Below are 27,287 nucleotides of genomic sequence, written 5' to 3'. Positions count from 1 at the left end.
CTTATTATGAGGCGGTCGCAGCGCTGATGACGCAGAAGCTGTGTTCTCGGGGAGGCGTGTGGAGGCGTGTGGCGGCGTGCTGCTTGCTCGAGCTTCAGGATGGCGTCTCGCGGCCGCAGACCCGAGCACGGCGGACCTCCGGAGCTGGTGAGACGGGTGGCCCGCGGGCACCGTTGTCTCCTAGGGTCCCTGAGTCTGGGGTGTTTCCTCTACATGTCATTTCTCTTTCTTTTCTCCTCAGTTTTACGACCAGAAAGAAGCCCGGAAATACGTTCGCAAGTGAGGGGAGCCTGGATACCCGCGCGGCGTCGGGGCGGGGGGCGGCGAGCGGCCCCGACTGTGGGCGGTGGCGGGACGGCTCTTCGAGCTGTGGGGCGGGAGTGAGGAGAGACCTGGGTTGGTGCTGTTTGTGTCACCGGTAAAGCCACCGTTAAGCCCCTGCGTTCTGTGGGCCTCGCTAACCTCAGCGGCAGCGTGGGTGTGACCGTCCCTGCCTCACCGAGGACGTTTTCAGAGCTTAGTGTGACACATGAATCCTCCTGCCTCAGCCTTCCAGGGTGCTGGGATTACAGGCGTGTGCGCCGCGCCCGGCTGCCCTGTGGTAGATAGGCAGAGGACACGAGTAAAGTGTCCTTACCGCTGTGGGGAAGGAAATAACATTCATGGAAGGCTTGTTGTGTTCCCGTGTGCGTTATCTCACTAAAATTTTACAACTGTTGACGTGGTATTTAAAAAAATTTTATAGGGGCTGGGGATTTAGCTCAGCGGCAAAGCGCCTGCCTGGCAAGCGCAAGGTCGTGAGTTCGGTTCCCGGTACCAGAGAAAAACCAAAAAAAAACAAACAAAACAAAATAAAAAAATTTTATAGAGAGTAGTTATTTGTGTAACTACGAAGTCATCCGACAGGTAGAGGATAGAGCAAGACCTTCTAAGCCTTGTTTTTTCCTTTTTGATACACTACTCAATAGAAAACCCTGTAGATAGGTATTCTCTTCTGATTAAGTTGGTGTCCAAGACAGAAAGAGTCAAAAACTTACAGCAGTTACCTTTATGCATAAAATATAGACTTTATTCTAGCTTCAAAATCTCAGTATTGCTGGTGGCACACACCGGTAGTCCCAGCACTCAGAAGGCTGAGGCAGGAGAATCGTTGCAAGTTCGAGGCCAGCCTGAGCTACAAAGTGAGCTCAAGGCCAGCCTGAACTGCGTATCGAGATCCTGTCTCAAAAAGACAAAAAAAAAAAAAAAAAAAATTATCAGTGTTAGAGATTTTGTAAACTGTTATGAGTAATTCTCTTGATTTTGGGAAGGCTAGATACACATCTACTGCTGTCTGTTTATTTGTTTTTGTCTTTTTTTTTTTTTTTCTTTCCGGTAATGGAAATCGACCAGGCAGGCACTGTGCCGCTGAGCTAAATCACCCAGCCCTTTTTTGTCTTTTTGAGAGAGGGTTTTTTTACCCAGTTCAGGCTGGCCTTGAACTCACTTTGTACCCCAGGCTGACCTCAAAATTGCAGTGCTCTCGGTTACCTCAGCCTCCTGAGTGCTGGTATTACAGGCGTTTACCACCATGCCCAGCCATCCATCTATTGATTTGGGGTTTGGTTTTTTGTTTTTTGGTTTTTTTTTTCTGTTTTTTCCTTTTTTTTAGACAGAGTCTCACTGTAGTGCAGGCAGGCCTTGAACTCACTTATGTATCCAGGCTGGCCTCGAACTCACTGCGATCCTCTTGCCTCAGCCTCCCACGTCCCGGGATTATAGGCGTGCGCCACTGAGTCTGGTGCACATCTATTAAAATGCAGCTAATTTGGAGGACTTTATATGGAGAACTGCAAAATGTCTTACGATATTTTATTTGTGTGCTACTGGGTATTGAACTGTGTCTGAGCTGCATACCCAGCCCTTTTCAAATTTTGAGACAGGGTCTTACCACGTTACTAAATTACCCAGGCTGGGCTTGGACTTGTGGTCCTCCTGCCTCAGCTTCTCAGAGTAGTGGGTACAGTGTACCATCAGTCTTGACTAATTTATCTCTTTGATTGTATTTTGAAGTAATATTTCAGGCATATTGGGTTAAGTGTACTATTTGGTATATGGGGTTAAGAAAACTTAACTACAGTATGCCTATTTCTTTTTATCTTTGGCTCCCAGAAAGTCATAAGGCTTGCATTATATTTCTAAGGGACAGCACTGCTAGAGATGTTTTTTGTGTTTCGGGTTGGTGTTTGTGCTGATATATGCTAGGCACACTATCACTAAGCTGCATTCTCAGCCCATTGCAAGTTCCATTGTCCATTGTTGGTCCTTATATGTGAGAGTAACTGGTGCATAATTATTTCAGAGAATATATTCCTAAGTAAAGCATTGATTGCTTCTCAGCCTTTTGGCAAAGATCAAGTCTAAGTAGTAAAGCATCAAAGGGGTTTTGGTAGTGAGTGGTTGGTCCTTACTTGTGTGATTCATTGCCTTCACATCAGCTTTGCAGCTGCTTTCCTTATAATCTCTGCTACAATAAAATAATAGTTGCTATGTTACATGGATTTTGGGGGTCCCATTTAAATATTGTATTTGAATTTGTTGATACCAGTCAGGATTAAAGGGGACAGGCTGGGCATGGTAATACATGCCTGTAACCCCAGCACTTGGAAGGTGAAGGCAGGTGGATTGCCGTAAGTTCAAAGTCAGTCTGGGATACATAAGCAAGTTCAAGGCCAGCCTGCACCACATAGTGAGACCCTGTCTCAAAAAAAACAACCAAAAAGGGTGTGTGTGCGTCAGCAAAGATTGTGCCTGGCTTGATTGTACTTTCTTGGAGAGGTATTAACCAGGCTCGGTCACCACTCGCTTGTGTTTCTGTCTTCCCAGCTCGAGGATGATTGATGTCCAGAGCAGGATGACAGAGAGAGCATTGGAGCTCCTTTCTCTGCCCGAGGGACAGCCCTGTTACCTGTTGGATATTGGGTGAGCTCTTGGGGCCTGGTTCCCATCATCTTGGTGGTGGTGGAGAGTTTGCTGCTCAACTTTTTAAGTCTGTGATTATGTCTTCCAGCTGTGGTACTGGTCTGAGTGGAGATTACCTCTCGGACGAGGGGCACTACTGGGTGGGCATGGACATCAGCCCCGCCATGCTGGGTGAGTGCGTCCTGTTTTATCACCAGAGTCAGCGATCCTCATGAGTACGAGCTGCCATATTTACTGCCTCCGTGCTTCATGTCTGTTCTCCAATGTAGATGCCGCCTTGGACCGAGAAATCCAGGGAGACGTTCTTCTGGGGGACATGGGCCAGGGTATTCCTTTCAAACCTGGTTCCTTTGATGGTTGTATCAGGTGAGAATCTCTACTTCCAGCTTTTTGTCCTCCAGGCCAGTGCTTTCCAAGCCTGGCCATGGAGCAGAGACATGCAGGGTACTTAATGGTTTTGTCTTTGGGGATTTTCAAGTTAATAAGTGCAGAGGAGTGCCCCCTTCCCTTTTTTCTCCCTTTGTATTCCAAAACTGTCTACTTCTGTGACCCTCTCGGATTGTCAGGCACTTCTGATCTGGGTTCTGCCTCTGCCTCGTGTATGCTAGGGGTGGGGTTAGGGTACAGCCTTTGAGTGTCTAGGAGCCATTTTGTGGCCCAGCCAACATCTTTGGGGGCTCCTGCAGTGGCCCTCTTGGGACAGCTGCCACTGTCTTGTGGGTCCCAGCAGCCATCTGGTTTTCAGCTTTCCAAAGCTCCAGTGGAGAGTGGGTGAGACTTCTCATCTCCTTTGGCTTCAGAGCCTTACTTGGTGGTTGGGGTCACATTTGAAGATGTGTACTGTACTTTGATAACCAGCCTTCGAAGACTGAAATTCCTTTCAGAAATTTGAAGTTTTCTTCTGGCTAAGTTCTGTCTGGCATTTGGGGTGGTGTTCTGTGGCTGGGATACATGTCGGGACTAGGAGAGAAAGATAAAATTGTCTGTCGGGGAGCTCTCCTTGGGTGATCCTAGGTTAAGAGTTAGGATATGGGTGAGGAGTAAATAGATTTGAAGATTTTACATGTAGGAGTAAAATTGAGGTGGGGGTGCATTTCAAAGGTAGCAGCAGCGCGTTGGTAATGATTAGATGAGGTTTCTGAAGCTGCAAAAACAAACACACACAACCAAACGCCTACAGTATAAATCTGAAGGGTAAATAGTTCTATGTGTGTGCTTGGGATTGGAGCCTTGTGCATGGTAAGCGTGCTATCGCCAAACTGCGCCTCCAGCCAGTTTTTTTCTGTTTTTGAGAGATGGTATGGCAAGCTTTTGTTTGTTTAATTTGCACTAGCCTATAATCCCAGCACTTGGGAGGTTTAGGCAGAAATATCACCACAAATTCAAGGCCAGCCTGGACTCCATAGTGAAACCCTGTCTCAAAAAAAATTTTTTTTTTTTTTGCTCTAACGTGGCCCTTGTCTAAGGTGCTCTGGAGTACGTGGGGGGGAACTCACAGGCCCTGGTTGGTAGGTTTGAATTGTTCTGCTATGGACTTCGTGTGTTTCCTGACACCCACAGACATATACTTCAGCTGCGTCTGTAATTAGAAATAGAGTTGCTGGTCTAGAGGTGTGTACATGTTTTCTGGGGTTTTTAACCATTTTATAATCTCACTAGCAATGTATAAGTGATTTAAGTTCTTCTGTGTCCTGCTAGCCATCCCTGCTTTTAAGATTTTGTATGGGGGCTAGAAATGTGGTTTGGTAGTAGAACACTTGCCAGCATGCTGAAGGCCTTGGGTTTGATCCCAGCCTTGCAAACGGGAAAAAAAGAAAGATTATTTGTGGTGTATGAGGTACTGTAAGTCAGGCCGGCCACCAAGCACCAGGCCTGTGTGGGCCGTGTGGCCCCAGAGCTGTGAGGAGCAGCAGTGCACGCAGGATCGCTCTGAGCACGAGAGGGGCTGGGTGGCCTCTGTGGTCAGGGGTAGGCTGCTCAGTGAGAGGACAGTGTGAGCAGAGGCACAGACACGGGTGTGACAGGCATTTGGAAGTTCACAGGGATGTGTGTGAGATCTCACGGAGATGAGATGGGGTGGGGTTGGTTCCCAGAAGGCTTTTTGGTGAGACCTAAAAAGTTGGGGCTTTTTCCATAGACAGGAGCTAGGGAGTGACAGGAGCTGATCTCTGGTGGAAAGGTTCTTGCTGGCAGAAGTACAGCTGGCAGGGAGGTTGCTGAGGATTTTTTTTATTGTTGATTTTTTGTTTTTTTGAGACGGGCTGACCTTGAACTTAGTGTGTAACCCAGGCTGGCCTCAAACTCACGGCAGTCTTCCTGCCTTAGCCTCCTGAGGGCTGGGATTACAAGTGTGCACCACCATGCCCCACTGCTGAGGCCTTCAGGAGCGCGGTGGGTGCTGAGGCAGTGGGGAGAAGCGGAGGCTGGGAGAGGCAGAGTGTGGGGTTCTGTGGCTCTGCTCTTGGCAGTCAGAAGGGAGGACGGGGCCTGGCACAGACCCTTCTCAGGTACAGCAGAAGGACCCAGCTAGGAGGCAGCGAGTGAGTGAGTGAGCGGCGGTCCAGTGTGCGTCCTGTGGTTGGCAGAGGGAGAGGGCGGGTGGGCAGAGGTGGTCTTGACACTCGGAGGTCTCAGCACTGGCTTGAGGGCAAGGTGAGTGCTGCCCCTCTGCGCAGCGTGATGGGTCCGGTTGTGAGGTGGCCGGGGAGGACCAGCGTTTGCCGAGAAGGGAGCAGGGGACACACGATCCCCAGGGGTGATGGCAGAGTCCCGAAGAGACAGGAGGTGGGGAGGGGGAAGGGCTTGGACCTCTTCTGATGTCTCCCTTCTTTTTCAGCATCTCTGCTGTGCAGTGGCTCTGTAACGCTAACAAGAAGTCTGAGGTCCCTACCAAGCGCCTGTATTGCTTTTTTTCTTTCCTGTATTCTGTTCTTGTGAGTATGAGATCTGCTTCCCGTCTGGGCTGGCTGCCTGTCCCCTCCCTTGCCCTTGAATTGTTCTGCTGTGGGCTTCATTTGTGTTTCCTGATAGTTGAGGGGTCCCATGATGGGAAGGTCACTCAGGTAGGGCCACATCGGGTAGCAGGACCTCCCTGTGGAGATTTCTCTCCTGGCCCTGAGCGGGAACAGAAGGCCGAGCTCATTGGGCTGATGTTTTATCAATCCCAGAAGACGGTGTTGACGTCTGAGACCAGCTTACTGACTTGGACTAGGCTACTCCTCTTAGCACCACTGCTGTGTTCTCTCTGCTGCATTTTCTTGCTTGCCTCACTGGTGCTGGGGATTGAACCCAGGGCCGTCACACTTTGGAGACACGGTCTCACTAAGTTGCCAAGGCTGGGCATTTTAATAAGGAGTTGCGTTGGGGTTAGGAACCGCACCATGTGAGGGCAGAGAGGACGCCTTCCAGAGTGTGCGCCTTACCTTTACAGCGGGGTGGTACACATTTCAGTTGGTTACTAAGAGCAGATGGTGGGTGAAGACTCCTACAGTGAGTTTCTTTTACATTTCTGAAGGCCTGAGGTGAGTTTACCTCCTCAGGCTGCCGCACGCACCCCAGCTGTCGTACGCGGTATCATCTGTGGATGTCCTGCTGGTCTCATGCACGTCATGGTTTCTCCCCATGCATGCTGGGGTTCATCCTGAAGTCCCTTTCTCTGCCAAAATCTTCTTCCTCTGTGTGTTCCGGTAGCTACTGAGGGCTGTGCTCAGCCGTCCCTCGAAGAGGCCTAGAACCACAAGAGAACTCAGTAGTACTTGCCAGCGGGCTGCACCTTGTCCCAGTTATCGTTCTTTCTGGCGCTTAGTTGCCTTCTCCGCTAGAACCGAGTGCCAGCAGTTCAAGGTGCTGATAATGTCCGCAGCCTAAGAGCAGTGCCTGGAACACAGTGGGAGCTCTGTGAATATTTAATGAGCAAAGGCGGGAAGAGTGTCCCGGTCTGATCCCACAGGGGTTCTGGGAGGTGGTGACGTCTGTGTTGCCTGCAGGTCCGTGGGGCCCGGGCTGTCCTGCAGCTGTACCCGGAGAACCCAGAGCAGGTGAGCCCTTGGCTGCTGGGGCACAGGGGTGGGGGTGGCCCAGAGTAGGTGGGCCATGTGCTCCTCATGGAGCTCTTGGAGGTGACAGAACAAACTCATGCTGATGGCTGGAAAACAGGGAATGAGCACCCTGGAGGGCCTGGGAGCCGTGATGGCAGATTTGGTGACCTCCTGTCCTAAACGCTGGTATCTAGGGCTTGACAGACAGGATGGTGTCACAGATAGCACGGCAGGATTCACTCATTTCCATGCGCAGATGCATAAATGGGAGGGCAGCGGTGGAGGAGGGGACCCAGCAACAGGAGTTAGGAGCGAGAAGTTGGGAACCAGGAAGTGCAGACCCAGACAGGTGATGAGCTGTCCCTGACCAGTAGCGTGAACGCGTGGCTCCCAGTGGTGGCCATTCATTTCCTGAGATTGGAGTGGGGCTGGGCCCCTGGGCTGGGAAGTGAGACTGGGGGAAAATGCTTCCTTCCGTGGTTCCTGCAAGGGAGATGTGGCATGACTAGCCGGCCCATGCTCTGCTGTGTGCCTTTTAAGGACTAAAAGACTTTCTGTCACCAGGCAGGGTACAGAGGGGGAGGGTGAAGGTGAAGGTTCTGCACCTCCAGCCTGACGCTGGTCCTTCTGTCCACAGTTGGAGCTCATTACGACCCAGGCCACGCGGGCTGGCTTCACGGGCGGCGTGGTGGTGGATTACCCGAACAGTGCCAAAGCAAAGAAGTGAGGGTGGGGCAGTGGGGTGGAGCTGGGATGGGTCACCAGGCTGGGCAGGAGGTGGGGAAGCGGGGAGACCTCATGAGCCAGACCTCACCTTTGGTTCTCTTGTTCTAGGTTCTATCTCTGTCTGTTCTCTGGGCCTTCGGCCCCTCTGCCCAAGGTGAGGGACCTGGCTTGCAGGCCTGGGACAGTATGCCTGGCGGGACACTGGTGGTCAGGGCAGCTGAGCTAGGAGTCCCACAGGCCTGCGTTCTCCGGGTCTGGAGGCAGAGCTTGCCCTGCAGGCCCGGGAGGGGGGTCTTGGGCTCTTTTCCAACTTGGGCCTGGCGCCTGCTGGAGGGACTACAGCCTGGCCACAGCGGCTAGGGAGGGCAGATTGGTTGAGAGCTCCAGGGGGATCAGAGACTGCTGTGGTTCCTGCAGGGGCTGAGCGAAAGTGAGAACAGAGAGGAGGCCACGGAGTCCACGTTCACCAAGGACAGGTAAAGCCACCGAAAATGCTGCCAGGTCAGCTTGTGTGTTTCTCTGCTTCTCTGGGCCTCAGGTGGAGCCACTGCGGAGGCGGCATGAGGGGAGGACAGGCCTCGGTTTCCTCTGTGAGCCTGCGCCTGCCCCGCCCTATGCCGTGCTCAGCCAGCTACCCGTTCCTCCTCCACCTGCACCCGTCCCTCCCCTGAGCCTCCCTTGCATCCCAGAGATCCTCCCCAGCGCCCAGAGCAGCTTCTGGCCCCCTTGGGGCCGGCTTTCCGGGCAGCAGGGTCCTTGCGCCCGTCACCCCTTGCTTCCTGTTCACCACTCGCTCAGTTCTGTCTCCTCACACACGGTTCTTGTCAAGCTGTGCCAGCTTCATCTTCCCAGGTCGCCTCGCTCCTTCCCTTCTCTGCCGAGCTGCTCTGACCAACCCAGATGGGTCTAAGGTGGTGACTGTGCCCTCCTGACACTTCCGCCTTCCCCACCCGGCTCCTGGCGCTCTCCACCTCCCTGGCTGCCTCTTTAAATACCCACTGAAAGACAAGTCCCTAATACCTTTTCTTTTCTTTTTTCTCTTTTTTTTTGTGGTGCTGGGGATTGAACCTAGGGCCTTTACTGAGCTACATCCTCAGGCCTTTTAAATTTTATTTATTTATTTAATTTTAGTTTTTTCTCAAGACATTGTCGTGGTATGCAGTTCAGGCGTGCTGGGATTACAGGCATTTGCCACTATGGCCAGTCCACGATGTCTCACGGTGTTAGGATGAATTTCCTCTGCCCCTGGAGGGAGCAGAGTCCTCACTGGTGTCCAGCCCACCTCGAGTTTTTCCCCAGGGCTCCCCTCCGGTCCTCCACAGTGCCAGCCTCTTCTGGGTCCCAGTCCTTTGCTGTAGGCGCCAGCCCCCTGGGCTTGTCCTGGTCTCCCAACACAGCCCTTGGGCGTGTGCAGTTGGCCAAGAAAGATGAGGCTGCTTCCTGAGCACCAAGGCCTGCGGAGCTCAGATGGAGGATACTCACGGCAAGCACCCCTCGGGCTATGTGGGGAGCAGTGTGCTTGCAAGGTGGCAACGTAGCTTGTAGGAGCCTCGCTTCCTCTCTTCTCAGGGCCTCTTGCCCGTTGGGCTGCTGGGGATCGCATCGCTCCTCAGCCAGGGCTGGAGGCCAAAATCAGCCCTGGAGGAGCATCGTCAAGAGCTGCCACGAGTGGGCAGCCTTGTTTTCCTGCCTCGGACATGTGTGGGGGCTGGGGGGCTGGCTGTGGCAGGCACCACGAGCCCCGAGTGGGAACAGGGCCTCGCTGGGACCCCTACCTCCTTGGGCCCTGCTTCTGGCCTAGTCCTCCCCCCAGTAGGCTCCACCACAGGCAGGACATGTGCACACCGGCCCTGAGGCAGGTAAGGGGTTGCGTACCCACCTTTCTGCTCTACAGGTGCCCCTGCCCTCTGAGCCTGGTACAGGAGCAGGGTGACCAGACAGAGGACTGTTCTGGAAGGGAAGGTGGGACGGTGGAAAGAAGGAACATCTGCAACCACCCTCCTCAGAAGGAAGCTCTCCCCACAGGGGTGAAGGGGTCGCCACTGGGCAGCTGTCGGTCATCGCAGCCTTCTCTTGACACAGGGCCCTGCACAGGCTGGTGCGGCGCGGCGTGGTAAAGAAGAGCCGAGAGTGGGTGCTGGAGAAGAAGGCCCGCCGGCGGCGGCAGGGCAAGTGAGTGCGGCGGGGCCAGGCCGTGGGGGTCACCTGCCTGTGGGGGTCTGGCTGTGCCCCACTCTGAGGCCCCACTCTGTATTCACACAGGGAAGTCCGGCCTGACACCCAGTACACGGGCCGGAAGCGCGGGCCCCACTTCTGAGCTGCGTGTTTCCCTCCATTACTGACAACATGGCATTTCAGAAGAGTTCTACTGTTTTTTGTTTGTGTGTGGTTTTTTGTTTGTTTTTTGTTGTTTGGGGTTCTTTTTTTGGTGTTTTTGAGACACAGTCTCACTATACAGTTCAGGCTGGCCTTGGGCTCACTTTGTAGCCCAGGCTGGCCTCGAACTCGCAAGGATCCTCCTGCCTCAGCCTCCCGAGTGCTGTGATTATAGGCATGTGCCACCACACCTGGCAGGTCGTACTGTTTTAAGAATATTTTTTCTAAAAAAGTTTATAAGGATTTGTTATTGTACTCTAAAATAAAAAGCAAAAAACTACATTCTCTGGCTCTGGCATCTCTACCCCCTGTGGTCCTAACCCAGTGTCTCAGATCCCTGCTACATAGTGACTGGAAGGCAAGAATTGGGTTTAAACAACACGATCGAAAAAGCACCCTTCCTAACCCGTGCAGAGCTGGCTAGGGGGGTCCCCTCGGGGGGTCCCTCGGGCCTCAGCTCATGTTCTGTGTAGTTGGGGCACTGGGGTATGAGGTGTCTGATACCCACTGGCCTGGGGCCTACACCGCCTCTGCTGCCCTGAAGTGGGCAGCTGTACCGAGCCCCATGGGATGGCCTCTGGGGTCTCCTGTCCCATGGGGAGTGCTCAGGGGCCCAGACCCTGCTCTGGAGCGAGCAGCAGGCAGGCAAAAGATCTGTCACTGGAGGCTTGGGTGCAGGAGGAGGGACTGGGTCTGGGCCTGGCGGTGCAGGACAGACATCGGCCTGGAGCCGCTGAGACCTTCAGGGCTATGGGCTTAGGGCCCACAGATCTAACTCCGAGTGGGGTTTCCGCCCGCCCGGGCATTAGATCGAGATTGGCTACCTCGGGGCGATAGTGGGGTTTGGGTCTTCCCGGGACAACCTGGCTGCTAACCACTGGCTGGCAGGGGCTGGGGCTGGACCCGCAGCCTGCGAGCCCCTTCCCACCAGCACTGACACTGCAGTCAGACATATACAAATGTTTATTCTACATAAAAATTTCACAAAATGGGCAGCTGGTTGTACCAAGACCTTTGGTGAGGGGCGGGGGAGAAGGCAGCAAGGACAGTGGTCACAGTCACTGGGCAGGAGCTAAGCCGAGGGAGGGTGGGGCGCGCACACGGCCCCGCCCCCTGCCGCATGCGCCTGCGTGCACCTCCCGCCTGTCCACAGGGGGCGTGGGCGGGTGCGGTTCAAGGGCGCCCGGAAGGCTGGCCGCTGAATACTGCATCGCATCGGAGACACCTGACACCACGTGGCACATCAATGGGGGACAGCAGGGCAGGATGAGACTGCAGGCCTGAGACATCTGACTTCCCGGAGAGGGGGACCACTGTCCCGAACATGCAACACTGGCTTTCCAACCTGCCAGGCCTTTGGGGACGGCAGCTGCTCTGCCTCCAGCTCCGAAGGCAGAGGCACCGCAGCCCAGAGGATGCCTCCTGGGGCTTCAGGATGCGGGAGGGAGGCTGAGGCAGGACCCGCTGGCTATGCTCCGGGTAGGGTAGCGAGCCTCCTGGCAGTGGTCAGCGAATAGAGGCTTAGTGCTGGGTTATCCCTCGGGGCCACCCCTCCCCAACCTGAAAAGCAGCACCATGTGGCCAGCTGGTCCCCACCCTTCAGGGCTCGGCACTGGGGAACAGCTGGAAGGCTGGGGCAGGTCGGGGCATGGCTGGGGTCCAGAAGGAGCCTGGAGCCCAGGAAAGGTGGACCCCAAGTGAGAGGGTGGGGTAGCCCGGACCAGGGCCCAAGACTTTCCTGCAGGGACCCGTCCCCAGCCCTGCTATGCACCGCCTCTACAGACACTGTCACAGATCATGCACACGACACGGTCAGGGCAGGGTGGAGACGGGGCCCTGAGGGGAGAGAAGCAGGGCAGGTAGGGGGGTGAGGGTGTCCGAGCCAGAAAGGGGGAGGGCAACCCAGCCAGGCAGCGGCAGCCAGGGGCCTCTGCAGGGTGGCCGTCGGGACGGAAGTGGCAAGCGGGGCTCTATCCAAAGATGCCTCCGATGGTGGAAGCGATGACAATGCCCAGGATCACGCAGCAGATGATGATCATGATTTTCTTCTGCAAGAGGGCAGGAAGGAGAGGCCTCATTGGGCAGCTGGGGAGGGGCTGCGCTGAGGGCGGCATCAGGGCCTTGGGGCGGGCAGGTGACAGCCTGGCAGTGAAGGCTCTGTCAGCTTCCAGATGTGGCACAGGCAGGAGGGGAGAGGCTAAGTGATGGACCCAGGCCCGGCAGGTGCTGGGGTGTGGCTTAGGTGGAGCCGGCGACTCACCCTGCGCGCCTTGCTCTGGTACTTCACGGCCTTCTTGGTGTCAGACACAGCCCGCTCCACGTAGTCCACCGCGTGCTCCACGTTGTACTCGATCCTGTCAATCATCTCCCCCTGCGGGGCCGGGGGCGCCCAAGCTCCAGAGAGCTCCCTCCTCCGCGTGGTGGGGAGGCTCGGGGCAGGGCCTCAGGGAAGCACCCTGAAGGCAGAGAGAAAGGTGAGGTGGTAAGGCCAGGCTGCCGCTGCCCACCTGTGCCCAGGGCATGGAGGGCGGGGGGCTCAGGGGCAGCCCCCACTTCTCCCCGCAGAGCAGCCGTCCTGGGGGTGGAGCTGACCATGCAGTCTCAGCCAAGTGGGGACCATGCAGATGATGCTCAGCCCCGGGCCTGGTGCGAGGAGGGAGGCAGGAACAGGAGTCTGAGCGCTCCCTGGCTGTCACTCTCAAGGTGGCCTTGCTGAGCCTTCCCAAACATCTTGTTTAAGGTCCTCTGGCAGCCCCAGAGTTCTCTTGGGCACCGTGATCTGGTCCCATGGTTCTCCTAGGGACCAATAAGACCATGACACTGACCCCAAGGCTCCCAGCAACAGTAGAGCTCCCTCTCCAGTTCAGATGCCTTCTCGGTATCTGTGTCACCATGGTCTGCGGCTCACCAGGACACAGCCGCAGTTTCCTGTGGCCTTCCTACTTCCTAAGCTCACGTCACCTTTATACTTAAAGCCCCTCAATCAAGCTAGGCATGGTGGCACCTTAATGGCAGCACTCAGGAGGCTGAGGCAGGAGGAGCTGGACTTGGAGCCGAGCTTGGGCAACTTAGCAAATTCAAGGCCAGTCTAGACTATATAATGAGACCTGGTCTCAAGAAACCGAAATACAAAACAAAACTCAATCAAGAAGAGCCTCCAGACTCTTTCTGCCAAGACGTCATAGGAAACAAACTTCTGCCTCTCTCAAAGCCCAAGTGAAAGCAAAGACCTTGGAGGCCAAAAGATGTCCACAGCCACAGAAATATCCGCACATCACCCACACTGCAGAGGCCCAGGTACTGTGGCTCTGGAGGCAGCCCCAATGCCCTGGGGAGAGCAGGCCTAGGAGTACCAAGCTCCCCTGGCCACAGAGCCAGCCACGATGAAGGCAGAGGACAACATGCATGTTCACTGTGGGCGTCGAGGCGACAAGCACCAGACCAAGCACGTAGGGAGAAGCTCTCTGACAGTGTAGCGAGGTCATCATGCCCCGAAGGAGAAGATGCCTGTGCCTGGCTGGCTCCTGGTTGTGCTGCTTTGGATGGTACCAACAAAACTAGGATCAACTAATCCGAATCCGGAAGGCTAACTCAAAATACATATTTTTTCACCACGTAAAAGAAAAAAACGACTGGGTATGATGGTACACATACTGTGGGAGGCTGAGGCAGGAGGATCGCAAGTTTGGGCCCAGCCTGGGCAACTTAGTGACTTAACGAGAATTTGTCTCAAAAAGGCGAGGGATGTCACTCACTGCAAAGGGCCCCAGCTTCAGTCCCCAATCCCTCTCTGTCCAAAAAAGGAGCCTCTAGATCCCCCACCAAGGCCTCATCTATTTTCCTTCCACGTATACCTTGGCTCTGACCTCTCCTCGTGCTCCAGCACAGACATCCTTCCTCTCTCCACCCAAGTCCTGCTCTCGCCCTAGGCCCTCTTCCCAGCCGGCTCCTCTCACCTCCCCTGGCAGCTGTGCAAACTCCCCCTGTGGGGAAGGCCCAGTCACTGTGTCACCAGGTCACTCAGAGTGGGGCTCTCACACCCGAAGGAAGCACTGCCATCCCCTCATGAGACCTGGACATCTGGGGGCCTGTGCTGGACCCAGCAGCCTCTGGAACACGGCATTGGAAACTTACAATAAGCCGTCCAGGTATCTCAGGGACTTGCAAGTCCAAGCACCCAGCAGTCACACCGCCACCTGTCTCCTGAGCACTGGACACCACTGGAAAACGTTCATTTGCTGTTTGCTCCCAGAAGCAGCTCCTCACTGTCTGCCCGCTGCTATACCCCCCAGTCCCAGATACGCAGCCAGTCCCGGGGCACTCGGTAAAGAGCTGGTGACTAAGACAGGTCAGGGGTGGGCCGGTGGGGCCATGCAGGGCCTGGGGTCCTGGAGGGCCAAGCAGAGCCATGCAGAGCGGGTCCCGCAGGGGCCCAGCGGTGCTTCCCACAGCAGATGCTCGGTTACCTGAGCGCTCCGTCCCTCCCGGCAGTGCAGCGTGTTGGGCAGAAACAGCAGGGTTAGCGCAGCCCCAGGTGCTGCTGCGGACGGGGAGGGGTGTGACCTGGGCACCCACCTGGCTCTCCACCAGCATGGCCATGTCCATGAACATGTCGTGCAGCTCACGGATGCTGTTCTCCAGCTTGATGATCTCACTGTGCCGGGTCTCAATCTCGCTCAGAGCCTGCTTCGAGATGCTGGAGTCCATGATGATCTGGGGGCAGGGGACAGGAGCTGAGCCCGAGGCCGGCCCAGGGCTGGGGGAGTAGGGGACCACGACAGGGAGGGCAGAAGGCCAAGGCGGAAGGCCGCTGGGATGGGGAGGTGCTCTGGAGAGCGGGCAGGGGCTCCCTCGCTAGCCGCAGTGTTCCCATCTTAGCGGCAGTCACCTAACTGTACCTGTAATACAGGGCTGGTAACGCCCCGCCCGTGATCTCCAGTCAGGGCTCAGTACGTGACAGGCCTTGGTAGCGGGTCTGACAGACCAAGGTGACTGTCCCACGAGCCTCGAACCTCCTGCCACGCCCCCTCCTGCATGAACTCTCCTCCTTCTCCCCTCCTGGATGGAACCCACTCCCCCAAGCCTGCCTCCGGCACCTGTGTGCCGCCACCTTCGGGCGGCAGCCCCTGCAGGACGGGACAGCGCTCTCACCAGTCATTGGCCCAGTGTCCTCCAGGAAGGGACAAAAGACCTGAGAGTGACAGGAGAATCCCCAGCCACTGGCAAAGGATCAGAGACAGCAAGGAAGTGGATACAACTGGGGGCACCTGGGACATTTTTTTTCCCTATGTTGGGGATTGAACCCAGGGCCTTCACAAAGAGCTACATCTCCAGCCCTTTTTTATTGAGACAGGGTCTAAGTCCCTAAGGTGCCCATGTGGGGCTCGAACTTGCAGTCTTCCTGCAGAGTGCTGGGGTTTCGGTGTGTGCCCCCATGCCAGGCTGGGGCACGGCTCCAGTCCAGCTTTGCCCCGAGTACTTCCTCTCTCTGCGACTCAGCTCTTTTTTTTTGTTTGTTTTTCCGGTACCGGGAATCGAACTCACGACGTTGCGCTTGCCAGGCAGGTGCTGTGCCGCTGAGCTAAATCCTCAGCCCCCGTCTCTCTCTCTCTCTCAGTCCTGGCTTGCAGGATGGCTGTGTTCAAATACTGCCCAGACCCAGCGCTGGGTACACACTGGGTCTTGGTGGGAGGTGGTACGGTCGGGGAGTCACGGTAGGAGGGGTGGAGGGCACGCTCACCCCAGAGGCAAAGATGGCAGGGTTTCCACTTTCCAGCATGTCTTCCAACTCCTCACTGGTTGTGGTCCTGCCAGCTGCAGAGGATCGCAGTGAGCAGGGTCCTGTCCAGCAAGCTCAGCCGCAGCCTGGTCCCTGCCCTCCCGCCGCAAGCCCCGCCCTTAGCCGCAAGCCCCGCCTCCAGCTCACTGATCTCCAGCTGCCTCTGGATGCGGCCTTTGCAGCGCTCGCGGTAGTCGGACTGCGTGGCATTGTACTCTGACATGACCTCTACAAACTTCCGGGACAGCGTGGAGTGCTGGGGGCGCGAGATAAGGGTTCAGGTGTCAGCGGCACCGGGGCCTGGAGACTCGGGCGGCTCCCAGCCCTGGGTCCCGCCGCACCTGGGTCTTTCGGATCCTCAGGTCTGCAGAGGAGCGGTTCAGGCCTTCCTCCTGCTCAATGCTCTGCTCGATGCCTGCGGCGGGAGCGGTGCTGAGCCACGACCTCCCCACCCACTGCCTCCTAACCCGGCCCGGGGCCTGCTCCATGACCGTGGAGATGGGGGTCACAGGGGAAGCAGAGGAGGATGGTCTGCCAGACCTGACGAATGGCAGCCCAGGCGGGCCCTTCGGCTGGAGTTCGAGCCTACTGTGTGCCAGGTCTGGTGCCTCAGGCATTGTCCCTCCCCCTGCAGGACATGGGGCCCTCAGATTAGGCAGCCATGTGTCTGCATTCACTTAGCATTGAGCAGCCTACATGGGGCCAGGAGGTGCTGCTGCTTTTTTTTTTTTTTTTTACTTTGAGACCGGGTCTTGCCCAGGCTGGCCTTGAACTCACAGAGATCCTCCTGCCTCAGCCTCCCGCAGTGCTTGGGATTACAGGTGTGCACCACCACACGCGGCTTACTTTTAAGTTTTTTGAGACAGTGTCTCGATACAGTCCAGGCTGGCCTCAATCTTGTGGTCCTCCTGCCTCTCCCTCCCATGCAGCTGGGATTACTGGTGGACACCACTGTGTCTGGCTTTCCCTAACCTTCTTTGGCAGGCATGAGGGACAGTGGCCTGAGAGGAGCAGGTCTTTGACAAAGCCTCAGGTGTCTATGTCCCTGGCTGAGCCCAGAGCCCAACCCCAGTGGTGTCATCACCCAAAGGGACCCAGTGTGCCCCTTAGGATCAGTGACACCCCACGGGCTACCCCAGGAAACACAACTAAGCCACCACCAGACCATCTCGGACAAGCCAGGCGTGGACTCACTCTTTAACTTGGAACGAACTTTGTTCGCTGTCTTCTTTATGTCGGACATGAGTTCCTCCAGCTCCTCCTTGGTCTCTGAGGAGGCAGGAAGAGTCGGGTGTAGACACCCCAACTTCCCACTGCCTGAGGTTCAGGCTCCGTGGGCACCTGGCCCTGGCCCTCCCCGCCAGTGCGGGCTCTGCCTGCTCCCACTCTGGGCCAGGGCCCCCCAGCTGTAGCGTCACCCCCTCACTGCCTTCCAAGGCGCCTCGTGGCTCCTTCGCCGACTCCCACCCCCTGGAGACAACAGATGGGTCTAAATTTAAGGCAGGAATAATTGTGGAGCAGCTGGCGAGGCTGCAGTTGGCACCAGCGAATGTGTACTTGGTACTTGCCTGAGTTGGAGGTGGGTGCAGGCTCACCTGGCCAGGGAGCTAAGCAGCTGCCCAGTGAGGTGCCAGGGACCAGGGTGGCAGAAGCCCTGTGTCACCCCCTTCCCCAGGGTCACAGCTGCAAGGCCCCAGGCCAAGCAGGCCCTGTTCTCACAAAGCTGCCCCCAGGTGCTGAGCTCCACCAAGTGGCCGGGGACGGAGGCACCAGGCCCAGCTGGGGGCCTGTGGAGGTTCAAGCAGGCGGTCCCCGTGTGACACGGTGGGCCCTGGAAGTGACAGGACGGTAGGGCGGGCGGTGACACGGTATTTGTGCCCCTTCCTCTAGCTAGAACCATCCCCCTGTGCTGGCAGAGGCCATGAGGGTGCCCTGCTTACCCCTCTCCCAGCAGCTTTGTCCCCCTGGGGCGCGCCTGGCAACCCCCAAGCCCTGGGGGAAATGGGACTGGGCTCGTAGCTGGCACCTTTCCAACTGCACCCTCCTGGGCTGGGGATTCTCCCTGGGGGGCTTGGGGAAGGGTGCGAATAGTGGCGCATCCCAGGCCCTAGACGGGGGCACCGCCACAGGGAACGTGCGGCAGGGGGCGCCACAGAGCGGAGGAGGGAGCCTCCTTAGCGCGAACAAAGGGAAACTTGGTTACCAGCTGCTCTGACGTCTCAGCCTCTTTTGCTCAGACCCAAAATAGCCCAGCCGGATGGCAGCCCCCAGCGGAGGCAGAGCAGCCTGGGCCAGGAGAGCCCCCTGCAGCCGCCGCCTCCTCCCCACTCAGCTCTGCCCGCTGCCACCCTGGGTGGGTTCAGGTCTCAGCCAGGTCACGGGGACCTTCCCCACCGTGCAGGACACAGCAAGGGAGGAGCAGATGCCGGGAGGGGGCCCTCGCCCACCCCCCTCTACAGCAGAGGAGCCCACTCCTCAGAGTGCTGTTCCCACCCCACGATCGGCCCTCCCGACCCTCGGCGGACATGCAGTGACCCAGATACGCACGGGCCCGCAGCACACGTCAAATGCTGTCTCCCCGGTCTTTGGGGAGGGGGTGACACGTGGTGACTGCACTGGAAGCCCCTCGGGGACAGTTCCTGGCCACCCAGCCACCCACTGCCTTGGCAGGGCTGGGCCCTGGGCACAGTGGGTGGGGCACGGCCTCGGTTCACACCGCTCTGGACTGGGGAAGCTGGTCCTGGTCTCTCAAGGTCAGCTGAGGGGACTAGGGGTGTGGGGTCCTGGACAGGAGGCCATGCACCGGGCATCTGGGTGGCCAGGTTTCGCCCCTTGGACACTTGGGCACAGCCAGGGCGGGGGACCTTCCCGCGCTTCCTCTTGCCTTCGGTGAGAGGAGGGGACATCCGCAGTGGGCGGGCACCCCGGTCCGAGTCCAAGTGGGCTCCTGAGTGCCCACTGCAGGAGGCCGATCACAGCCTCCCTGGGCCTGCGCTGTGGCTGAGCTTCCTCCAGGGAAGAGGACTGGGGCGGTGTGCGCGGCAGCCGGGCGCATACTGGTGCAACACTCAGAGGGCTGGGCAAGGGGGCCTGTCTGAGGGCAGAGCGGAATCCAGACCCAGGTAGCTTCCGGTGCAGAGGGAGAGAGGGGACTTCCTAGAGCCCCAGGAATGGCTGGCTCCAGGGTAGCAAGTGGCCAGGTGCCAGGGCCGCATGCTTGCCGGAAGCGGCCTGCCTGGCCAGCTTACCCTCCCACGGCGCTGTTGCCTCGGCACTGCCATCTGCTTCTGGGACCGGCGGAGGGCGGGGCGGCCTTCTACTGATCAGAGGCTGCTTCTCCCTGCCCGGCCTTCCGCGAACCCCAGGGCAACGCCACAGTGGCCTCAAGAAAAAGCCAGCATCCCTGTGGAGGGTGGGTGGCCACGCGGCCCCATCCAGGCCCCAGGAGGGCATCCGTCCCCTCTCCAAGTTCCTGTGTGAGACCCAGGTCTGGCTGGTGGCTGGTAATCATGGGTGCTGCTCCCTCAACTGCGGCCCCAGGACAGCTGTGTCCCGCAGTGTCTCATGGAACTGGGCCACAGTGGCCCAGCAGCAGTGAGGGGAGCTGGTCCCGGAGCCCCCCGCCCCCCACTCACTCTCATCGGGGTTGGGGGAGGCCAGGATGGCGCTGTGCTTGCGCTTCACCTCCTCCACGTTCTCTGCGATCTTGTCAATGAAGCCTCGGATCTCTTCCACCTGGGGACCAAGGCCAGCGTCAGGAGGACAGATCCAGGGACAGGGCAGGACGACCGGGCCCCCAGGGGAGGCAGGGCAGGGGCCGAGGTGGGAGGGCGTGGGGTGCTCCCCCACTTTCCTTGCTCTGGGCTTTCACCTGTACCCCCACAAATGGGTCCCCTCATGGGTGATGGCCCTGGCCCAGCTTAGGGGTTTGAGGCGGCCATCCAAGTGAGGTCCGGGACATTGTGCGGACAGATGCGCTGCGCTGGCTCCCACCTGCTCGAAGAACTCATCCATGAAACGGTCTCGGTCCACGGGGACAGTGACATCATCATCGTCATCGCTGTCCTTGGCCTGCACAGGGTTGTATACACGTGAGTGGACCTTGGGCCCAGCTTTTTTGGCATCTGTGCATACTGGCATCCCCGGACAAGCATAGACCTGGCTGTGCCCTCAGCCCCCCGCCACCAGGAGACCCAGAGGACCCCTGAGCACCCAGGGTGAGGGCAGAGGTCTACAGCGGTGGCCAGGGACTCCCTCTCTGGCCCAGTGGCCTATCCCCACCCAGCTGCTGGGGAGGCCCAAGAAAACCCCAACCCTGAAGCCAGTCCACCGGTTGGTGCGTCCTTGGGTGGGCTGGGCCGTGGCGGCTCTTGGGTCCCCAGGCCCTGCCGGAGACAAGCATCTGCACGCAGGCTTCCACAGCCAGCACTGAGTCTCAAGTGCCTTGTCCCACTGGGCTCTGGAGGGGCAGGCCTGGCCTCGCTGTCCCAGGCCTGCACACTGGCAAGCCCTGGCCAGGATGTGGCCCGGCTCAGACACAAGGCCACCCCACAGCCCGCTGTCTGGGTGGGGCTCTGTCGGGCAGCAGCTGTGCGCACCCTGCAGGCCCTCTCCCCTTGTTGGTCTGGTCATGGCGCCCTGCCACGCCTCCTTCCAGCCCCACAGCAGCCTGGCAGGTGGGAGGTCACACTGCCACCTGGCGGAGTGGCCCCGCGGGGCAGCAGCACAAAGCCACCCCACCAAGGGTGCGGGGGGGATGTGATTGTGCCTCTGGCTTCCAGGGGTCTGGTTGTAGTTATTACGGTCCAGCCCGCACCTCAAGTCAGCCAGGGCCGCCCACTCTACCCCAAGGCCGAGATGCCTCTACACAGCAAGGACGGGGAGCGGCAGGGCCCAGGGGCAGGGGCCATCAGCTCCCAGACTGGGACTCACGCCCCACAGAGGGACACTGCCAGGCTTGCAGCAGGATCGAGGCAGACAGAGATCAAGGGACCACAGGCCAGAGCCTGGCTGGGATCAGCCGCTCTGGGTGTTTGCTCTTCCGTCAAATGGGGACAGGGCCACCTGGCTGCGGGGAAGGTGGGCTGGGAACGAGGGGACAGCAGGGACTCCCGGCCGGACTGTTAGCCAGCCAAAGCGGGGACCCACCGCCGAGAGGGGGTGGCTGGAGCTTTCTGGGGGCGGCTCAGAGGGGCCTCCTCCCATCGGGAGCTCACACCTCCGCCCCCGGCAGCTAAAATAAACCCCCGTTCCCGCTCCCCACCCGTGTCTGTGGCTGCTGCCAGGTGGCCGCCCCTCCCCCAGCCCCTTAACCACAGAACATCCGGGAGCTGTTTTCACACTTTTGGACTACGCGCTGGGCCCAGGAATTGAATCAGAGCGCTCCTGGGGGAAACCGAGGCACGCTGTGGGTGCAGGAGCCCCGTTCCCGGTCCTGGGAAGCCTTGGGGGCTTGTGCCTTGCAGTGTCCCACATAATCTGTTCTGGGGTCCGGAGAAGCAGCCGGAGTACAGGAAAGGGGGACAGGAGGGTGTTCGGGGCCCTCTTCGAGGGGGGATGTGAGTGCTAGCCCTGTCCTCAGAGGCCCTGGGGGCTGGGCTGGGGGCTCTCTGGACTTCAGCCCGGCCACCTGTCACCCGGGGACCTATCTTTCCCAGGTGTGGTCCGGCCAGCTGCAGCTCCCGCCGAGACCTCACCGAGTGCCTGGCTCCTGGATGCCTCACCCCAGCCCGCTGCTTCCTCCACTGCCCCCCAGGGCCCCATAACCATCTCCTTGCCCACTAGTTTCCCAGGCAGCTCTGCCCGCTACCACAGCCCTGACAGTCTGAAATTCCTTCCCTTCCCTGTGGTTGGGCCACGGGCCATAAAGAACCCACTGGTGCCCTCCCCCTGTGATCCGCAGGCAGCATCCGCAGTCTCTCTTCTCCGGTTAAGCATTCCTGCCCCTCCAGGTCCTTCCCGGGAACCTCAATCTGCCCAATTCTGCCTGTCTTCTCCTGCAGTACAGCACACACACTCAATCTGCTGCTGACTGGGTTCTGACCAGAGACAAAAGCCAGTCACACCCTCCCTCTTCCTAGAGGGTCTATCTTCATTCACATGGCCAGCGATCACAAAGGTGATCATGTAGTGCTTCTTGCCAAGGAAAAGCCCCAAACCCTTCCCTGCCAGCCTGTACAGTTAGATTTTGGGTTCGAATAAAGGACGTTTTTCCTGTTTCATTTCTTCATTTGCTCAGATCCTGGAGTTTGTGGAAAGCGGATGGCTCTTGACTGCTTCTCGCTGCAACTTGTATCCACGTCCGGGACCGAGCCCTGCGGCCTCTCCCGAGACACCCTGCAGATTAACTCAGGTCTTTTATCACTTTTCGCTGGACACTGAATTAAATGACAAGGACGGAGGATGCAGACAGCAGAGCCCGCCCCCCTCGGGTGGCAAGCCAGACATTCTTGACCTAAGCGGAACTAGGTAAGGAGGCTGGCCTGGCACCCATCTTCCCGCTGTCTTGGGCCCGAGGCAGGGGGTGGGGGAGGTGGGTGGGCGTCGTACACTCGTACCAAGTGGGCGCCCAGACGCCTGCTGAGTGATCAGGACCCCAGCTCTCTAGGAATCTACGTGGCTGCAGTCAAAGCTCCGGAAAGGGGCTGGACTGGAGGTGAGGACTCCGGAGGCGGCATCTGGAGCTCAGCTGTCCTCTGGACAGATGTGGCCAGGATCACACTGGCACCTTGCCAGCCACCTGCCCAATGCCAAGCCAGAAGCCCAGGAGTACCCTCCCTCCTCCTGCCCTCCTCACGTCCTGCCAACACCCAACTGGTCCTGGCGGCTTTCATTCCTTATTTTGTGCTTCTCAACCCTGGCCCAGTACTAGACGCCCTTGTGGGGATCTTCTGAGCGGATGGCAGTCGTGAGATTTGAACCCAGGCAAGTGCTCTACCACTGAGCTACAGTCCCAGCCCCTTGGGAAAACATTTTTTCTTTTCTTTTTTTTTTTTTTTTTTTTTTTGGTACTGGGGATTGAACCAGCCCTTTCTAAATTTTTTTTTATTTTGAGGCAGGGTCTGGCCAAGTTGTTCACACTGAGCTTAAACTTGAGACCCTCCTGCCTCAGCCTCCCAGAGGGCTGGCATTATAAGTGTGTGCCTCCAGGCCTTGGGGGACTTTTAAAAACCAGCTCCCAGAATCCTACCCCAGAAATACTGATGAGTTTAGAGGATTCTAAATTTTTTTGTTGTTGTTTTTCTTCCAGTACCAGGAATCGAACTCACGACCTTGCGGCAGCCACAGCACTGTGCCGCTGAGCTAAATCCCCTCCTGATGAGTTTATAGGGGTGGGGCTGGGGAGGCTGGTTTTAAAAAGCACCCTCTGCTTCCGTACCACCCACCGGTGTGGTCTCCCTCCTTGCTGGCTGGCTCTCCCAGCTCTGGCCTCATCACCTCCAGCCTGCACAATCCGGAAACAGGAGGGCTGGGAGCAAGTACGGCTCCCCCGAAAAGGGTCTTGAGGAAAAGGAAACTCTGTCAGGGCCATGGGAAGCAGAAATCCCCTGAGCTTTCCCTAGTGGTGGCCAGGTAGTCGTGGCGGTCTTCCCAGCAGAGGTGCTGGGATTCCAGGACACCTTCCTGAAAGCAAGCATCTGATTCCTCCAGGAGACACAGGCTGGTCCCTGGCAATGGGGCGATGGCGTCGGGCCAGCCGGTAGGGTTGATTCATCGCTGCTGAGCAGTGCACTAGCTGTTGTCTGCCTGGAGGGCTATTTTTTTTCCCTTCCTCTTTTTAATGACTAATCAAAGTCAATATCACTAGTGCCAAGAGGCCCCGAGCGAGGGGAGGCCAAGCTGAGTTTCCAGGAAAGCAGCGGGCCCTACACCCTCTCCGTGCCTGCCACGCCAGGTCCCCAGCCGCCTGCCCCCTTGGGCCCTGGGCCCTGCTGCAACACGGGATAAACCCCAGCCTTCCCTAAGCTTCCGCGCTGACGCTTGGACTAGACAGTCCCGTGAGGCCACACCATCTGCACCCCAGATGGAAACATGCCCAAACCCATCATTGTTCTAGGAACCCCTGGGAGCGCCCGGGAGGGGAGGGGGAAGACCCCCTCTTTCCTCCTCTGCACGAAGGTCACACTGGCAGCACTTTACAGATGTGAGATGAGGTGTGGGGCTGGGGAACTGGAGGGAAAGGGGACCCTAGCATGGGGCTGGGCCTGCTCTAGTCCTCTGGGGACCCTGAGAGGCCAGCTGTCAGCCCCCTTCTCTCTTCTTGGAGCATTCCATACTGTGCCTTCCCTCTAGCTGTTCCATCCTTTTTTTTTTTTTTTTCCCCTGTACCGGGAATCGAACTCACGACCTTGTGTTTGCCAGGCAGGCGCTGTGCCGCTGAGCTAAATCCCCAGCCCCCCATCCCATCCTTTTGGATCACCCTCTCTGGGCCACCCGAAGTCCTTGTGTGTGTGGGGGGGGGTACTGGGAATTGAATCTGGGGACTTTGCATTGAACTACATTCAGAGCCCCTTTAAAATTTTTTTTAATTTAGAGACAAAGTGAGCTAAGTCCCTAAGATGAATTTGAGATCCTCCTGCCTCAGCCTCCCACAGTGCTGGGGTTACAGGTGTGCGTCACCACATCTCATGTGCCAAGTCTTCTTCCAGGGTCCCCAATCCTGCTTCACCCATCTCTTGTGGCAGGTCCTATGTGTCCTACCTAGTCCAGTGTGTAGACAGCAGAATTCTACACCCAGAGATAGGGTGGGTCAGCTCCAGGAAGTCCCCAGACAGAAAATCAGAGGGGTTCTGCACTGGGGGAAGAGGCTATTGCACGCCTGGATATGGCTGTGTGGGGATAACCTCCACAAAAAGCCCCTCCACTGCCCTGTGATCTCAGCCCCAAGGGTCTAAGTGTTGAGGCCCCCACGGCCCCTCACTGCTGGCCCCTCACCGCCATCTCCGCAGCAGGGAGAGCCGCCTGAGGTGGAGGCTGAGAAGGCTGGAGGGCTGGGCTGGGCCGGGCCTGCAGAGCGCCGAGGATGCGCGCCAGCTCCTTCCCCAAGTGTGACTTTTATAAATAAGCTCCCTTCGCCTGCCTTCCTTCCAAATGTGGTGGCACTGGGGGGGGAGGGGGCGAGCTGGGGACAGAGCACAGCTGCTGCCTTCCTGAGCTCTATCCTTGTCCAGACCTTCATTCTCAGGGGTGTGTCTGGGCTGAAAATTCTGACTCTCGGGGTTCAAGGTCTCCTCCAAACATGGCGTTGCAGTCAGGAATTAGGGACCACACCTCTTGCCCCGAGAAGCTGGGTTCTAGGTTCTCCTACTTTCCACTTCTCCAGGTGGGAGCCCCAGGCCCAGAGGAAAAGGAGCTCCAGGAGGGGCAGTGGCCCCGAGCTCGACTGTTCGCCCTCGCCCGAACGGGCTTCCGACGGCCGCCCCTCCCGGCTGCCAGGAGCCTTCCGTGGGCAGTGCCAGGTGGCAGCGGGCACAGTCTCCGGGGCTCCAAACGCCTGGGCTGGGCTTGTGCAAAGGGAGCCTCACTGGTTCGAAGCCAGGCCAGGCCCCGGGGCTCAGGGATACCCAGCTGGAATGCGGAGGTCGGAGGCAGAGATCAGGCTTCAAGTTGCTTAAAAGCCTCGATCTTCTCGGGCCACCCAGTGCCAGCCAGGCCTGTCTTCAGGACTGGGCAGAGCTCCTTTGTCGCCCACCCCTCCGTCTACAAAGCAAGCCACTCTTCCCTTGCCTCAGTTTCCCCTTCAGGAGAGGAGATGGAGGGTGAAAAGCCAGAGGCTGCCACCAGATGTAAGAACCGTGTTCCGCAGGCCATGCATACCATCCCTTGGTTCCCACGCATACCCTCTAGCGACCCAGCAGGTGCCCCATTCGGGCAGACAGCGCCAGGACAGCCTTCAGCTGTGTGACTCAACGCTGCACAGGAAGCCAGAGGGCAACCACAGGGCTGGCAGGGGAAGTGTTCAGAGCCCCTCCTGGGGCCTGGCCACCGCTCAGCCAGGAGTAACACACGGCTGCAGGCTGCTGGGGGCCAGCACGAGCAGAGGAGTCAGAGCGGGGCCCAGGACACCAGACACCCAGACATGGGCCTGGGGACGATGGGGGACAGAGAGTGCTAGCCCCTGGGTTAAAGGCCCAGGACACTTACACGTTCTGCGTGGGCAGACCTAGGGCTCTAGCTGTAAGTGGGGCATAGGGAAAGGGTGCTGGGGAGCACCCCCCGGGAGGGTCCCCAAGATCAGTGGGCGGGGCCTGCCAGCAGGGTGGTCAGCCAGGGACTCAACGTGGCACTGAGGTGTGGTGGCACGCGCCTGCAATTCCAGCACTCTGGGAGGCTGAGGCAGGATGATCACAAGTTCAGGCCCAGCCTGCGCAACTGAGCAAGACGCTGTCTCAAAATAAAACGGGCTGGGGGCTGGGAATGCAGAGTAGTGCAAAGGCCCTGGGTTCAATCCCTGGTACCAAAAATAAGCATCTAGAAATCTGGCATTGAGCCCCGACTCCCCGTTCCCACTAGCAGGATTCATTTCCGTCAGTGCTGCCCCCGCCCCAGGCCAGGAGTGGGGAGAGGTGCTGAGGAGCTGGGCAGGGGTCTCTGTCCCAGCTGGCATGCGGCGGCTCTGGACTCCTTACGGAGGTGCAGCCTCTTGCCTCCCCGAACGCCGGCCCAGGAGCCACACCCCAGGGGCCTCCCAGACACAGGTGGAAAAATAGATCCAGGTCGCAGTCAGCCCGGGGAGCCCAGGGAGGGTCTGGGAACGGCACCGTGGGCTGCCCCGAAGGTGGCTCTGGGGGTGGGGTGCAGGTGGAATTCCCCCAGCTCGGGGCGGACACAGATCACGACCGCGGTGGCGCCCGCAGCCACAGGTGACCGCAGGCACAGGTCCCGAGTGGCGGCGCCCGGAGGCGGCGCGCGCCCAGGAGCTCCCACCCGGCGCGCATCCGGACCCACAGCGCACCCGGGCAGGGGCGCGGGTCCCGCCGTCCGTCTACACCGCAGGCTCAGCGACGAGGGGCAGCGGAGGGACTGATAGTACCGGACCGATCCTCGAGTGGGGGAGAGGGGTCAGGCTTCCATCTCGCCAGGCAAACCCCACCCTCTGATCCCCCAAAACACAGGGGGCGCCGAAAAGTTTATCCAGGACCCCCGCCTCCAGCCTGCAACGCGGCTGAACCAGTGACCCCGAGAGGGTCCGAGGGGCGGAACCCGGAGGGGTCGGGGTCCCTCAGCCAGCACGGGCCCCCCAAGTTCCGATCAGGGGCGCCCCGATGGCGCGCGAGCCGGGCGGGAAGAGCGCGGCCGGACTCACCGTGCGGAGCTCCTGGGTTCGGTCCTTCATGCTCCCGGGAGTGGCAGCGGTACCGGCTGCAGCGAGCGAGCCCCGCATGCGCGACGGCCGCCCCGCGACTGCG

The 27,287-nt window shown here is 58.4% G+C and overlaps 2 protein-coding genes across 4 annotated transcripts; one reads left to right on the top strand and one right to left on the bottom strand.

The window, feature by feature from the left end:
• Positions 1-18: 18 nt before the first annotated feature.
• Wbscr22 (Williams Beuren syndrome chromosome region 22) lies at positions 19-10,093 on the top strand. The gene is made up of 12 exons (XM_005396771.2): positions 19-147; positions 242-279; positions 2,866-2,961; positions 3,050-3,132; positions 3,231-3,327; positions 5,798-5,894; positions 6,948-6,998; positions 7,636-7,721; positions 7,833-7,878; positions 8,142-8,200; positions 9,807-9,896; positions 9,987-10,093. Exons 1-12 carry the CDS (start codon positions 100-102, stop codon positions 10,039-10,041), a joined length of 846 nt encoding a protein of 281 aa, XP_005396828.1. The 5' UTR covers positions 19-99; the 3' UTR covers positions 10,042-10,093.
• A 952-nt stretch (positions 10,094-11,045) lies between these two features.
• Positions 11,046-27,269, bottom strand: Stx1a (syntaxin 1A (brain)). Of its 3 annotated transcripts, none has more exons than XM_005396766.1 (10): positions 27,185-27,269; positions 19,873-19,950; positions 19,515-19,614; positions 17,074-17,148; positions 16,221-16,294; positions 16,027-16,135; positions 15,841-15,914; positions 14,676-14,813; positions 12,361-12,471; positions 11,046-12,148 (listed from the first exon to the last, which is right to left on the bottom strand). In XM_005396766.1, exons 1-10 carry the CDS (start codon positions 27,260-27,262, stop codon positions 12,071-12,073), a joined length of 915 nt encoding a protein of 304 aa, XP_005396823.1. In that variant the 5' UTR covers positions 27,263-27,269; the 3' UTR covers positions 11,046-12,070. The 3 variants fall into 3 exon arrangements, with proteins under 3 accessions (XP_005396823.1, XP_005396826.1, XP_005396825.1); XM_005396768.2 differs by lacking the exon at positions 11,046-12,148 and adding an exon at positions 12,693-12,896 and having other exon boundaries at positions 12,464-12,556; XM_005396769.2 differs by lacking the exon at positions 11,046-12,148 and having other exon boundaries at positions 12,367-12,556.
• Positions 27,270-27,287: the final 18 nt, after the last annotated feature.

Source organism: Chinchilla lanigera, unplaced genomic scaffold (assembly GCF_000276665.1).
Source record: "Chinchilla lanigera isolate Chin_1 unplaced genomic scaffold, ChiLan1.0 scaffold00055, whole genome shotgun sequence".
NCBI lineage: Eukaryota > Metazoa > Chordata > Mammalia > Rodentia > Chinchillidae > Chinchilla > Chinchilla lanigera.
The sequence above is the reverse complement of the archived record's forward strand: the minus strand, read 5'-3'. Positions and strand labels throughout refer to the sequence as shown.

Excerpts from the sequence above, each read along its gene's own strand:
- Wbscr22 (XM_005396771.2), top strand. The coding sequence starts at position 100 with ATGGCGTCTCGCGGCCGCAGACCCGAGCACGGCGGACCTCCGGAGCTG. Across the intron at positions 5,895-6,947 it reads CTTTCCTGTATTCTGTTCTT|GTCCGTGGGGCCCGGGCTGT; the intron begins GTGAGTATGAGA and ends TGTTGCCTGCAG. Across the intron at positions 8,201-9,806 it reads TCCACGTTCACCAAGGACAG|GGCCCTGCACAGGCTGGTGC; the intron begins GTAAAGCCACCG and ends CTCTTGACACAG.
- Stx1a (XM_005396766.1), bottom strand. The coding sequence starts at position 27,262 with ATGCGGGGCTCGCTCGCTGCAGCCGGTACCGCTGCCACTCCCGGGAGC. Across the intron at positions 19,615-19,872 it reads TGGATGAGTTCTTCGAGCAG|GTGGAAGAGATCCGAGGCTT; the intron begins GTGGGAGCCAGC and ends CTTGGTCCCCAG. Across the intron at positions 17,149-19,514 it reads CTCCCCCAACCCCGATGAGA|AGACCAAGGAGGAGCTGGAG; the intron begins GTGAGTGGGGGG and ends CTGCCTCCTCAG.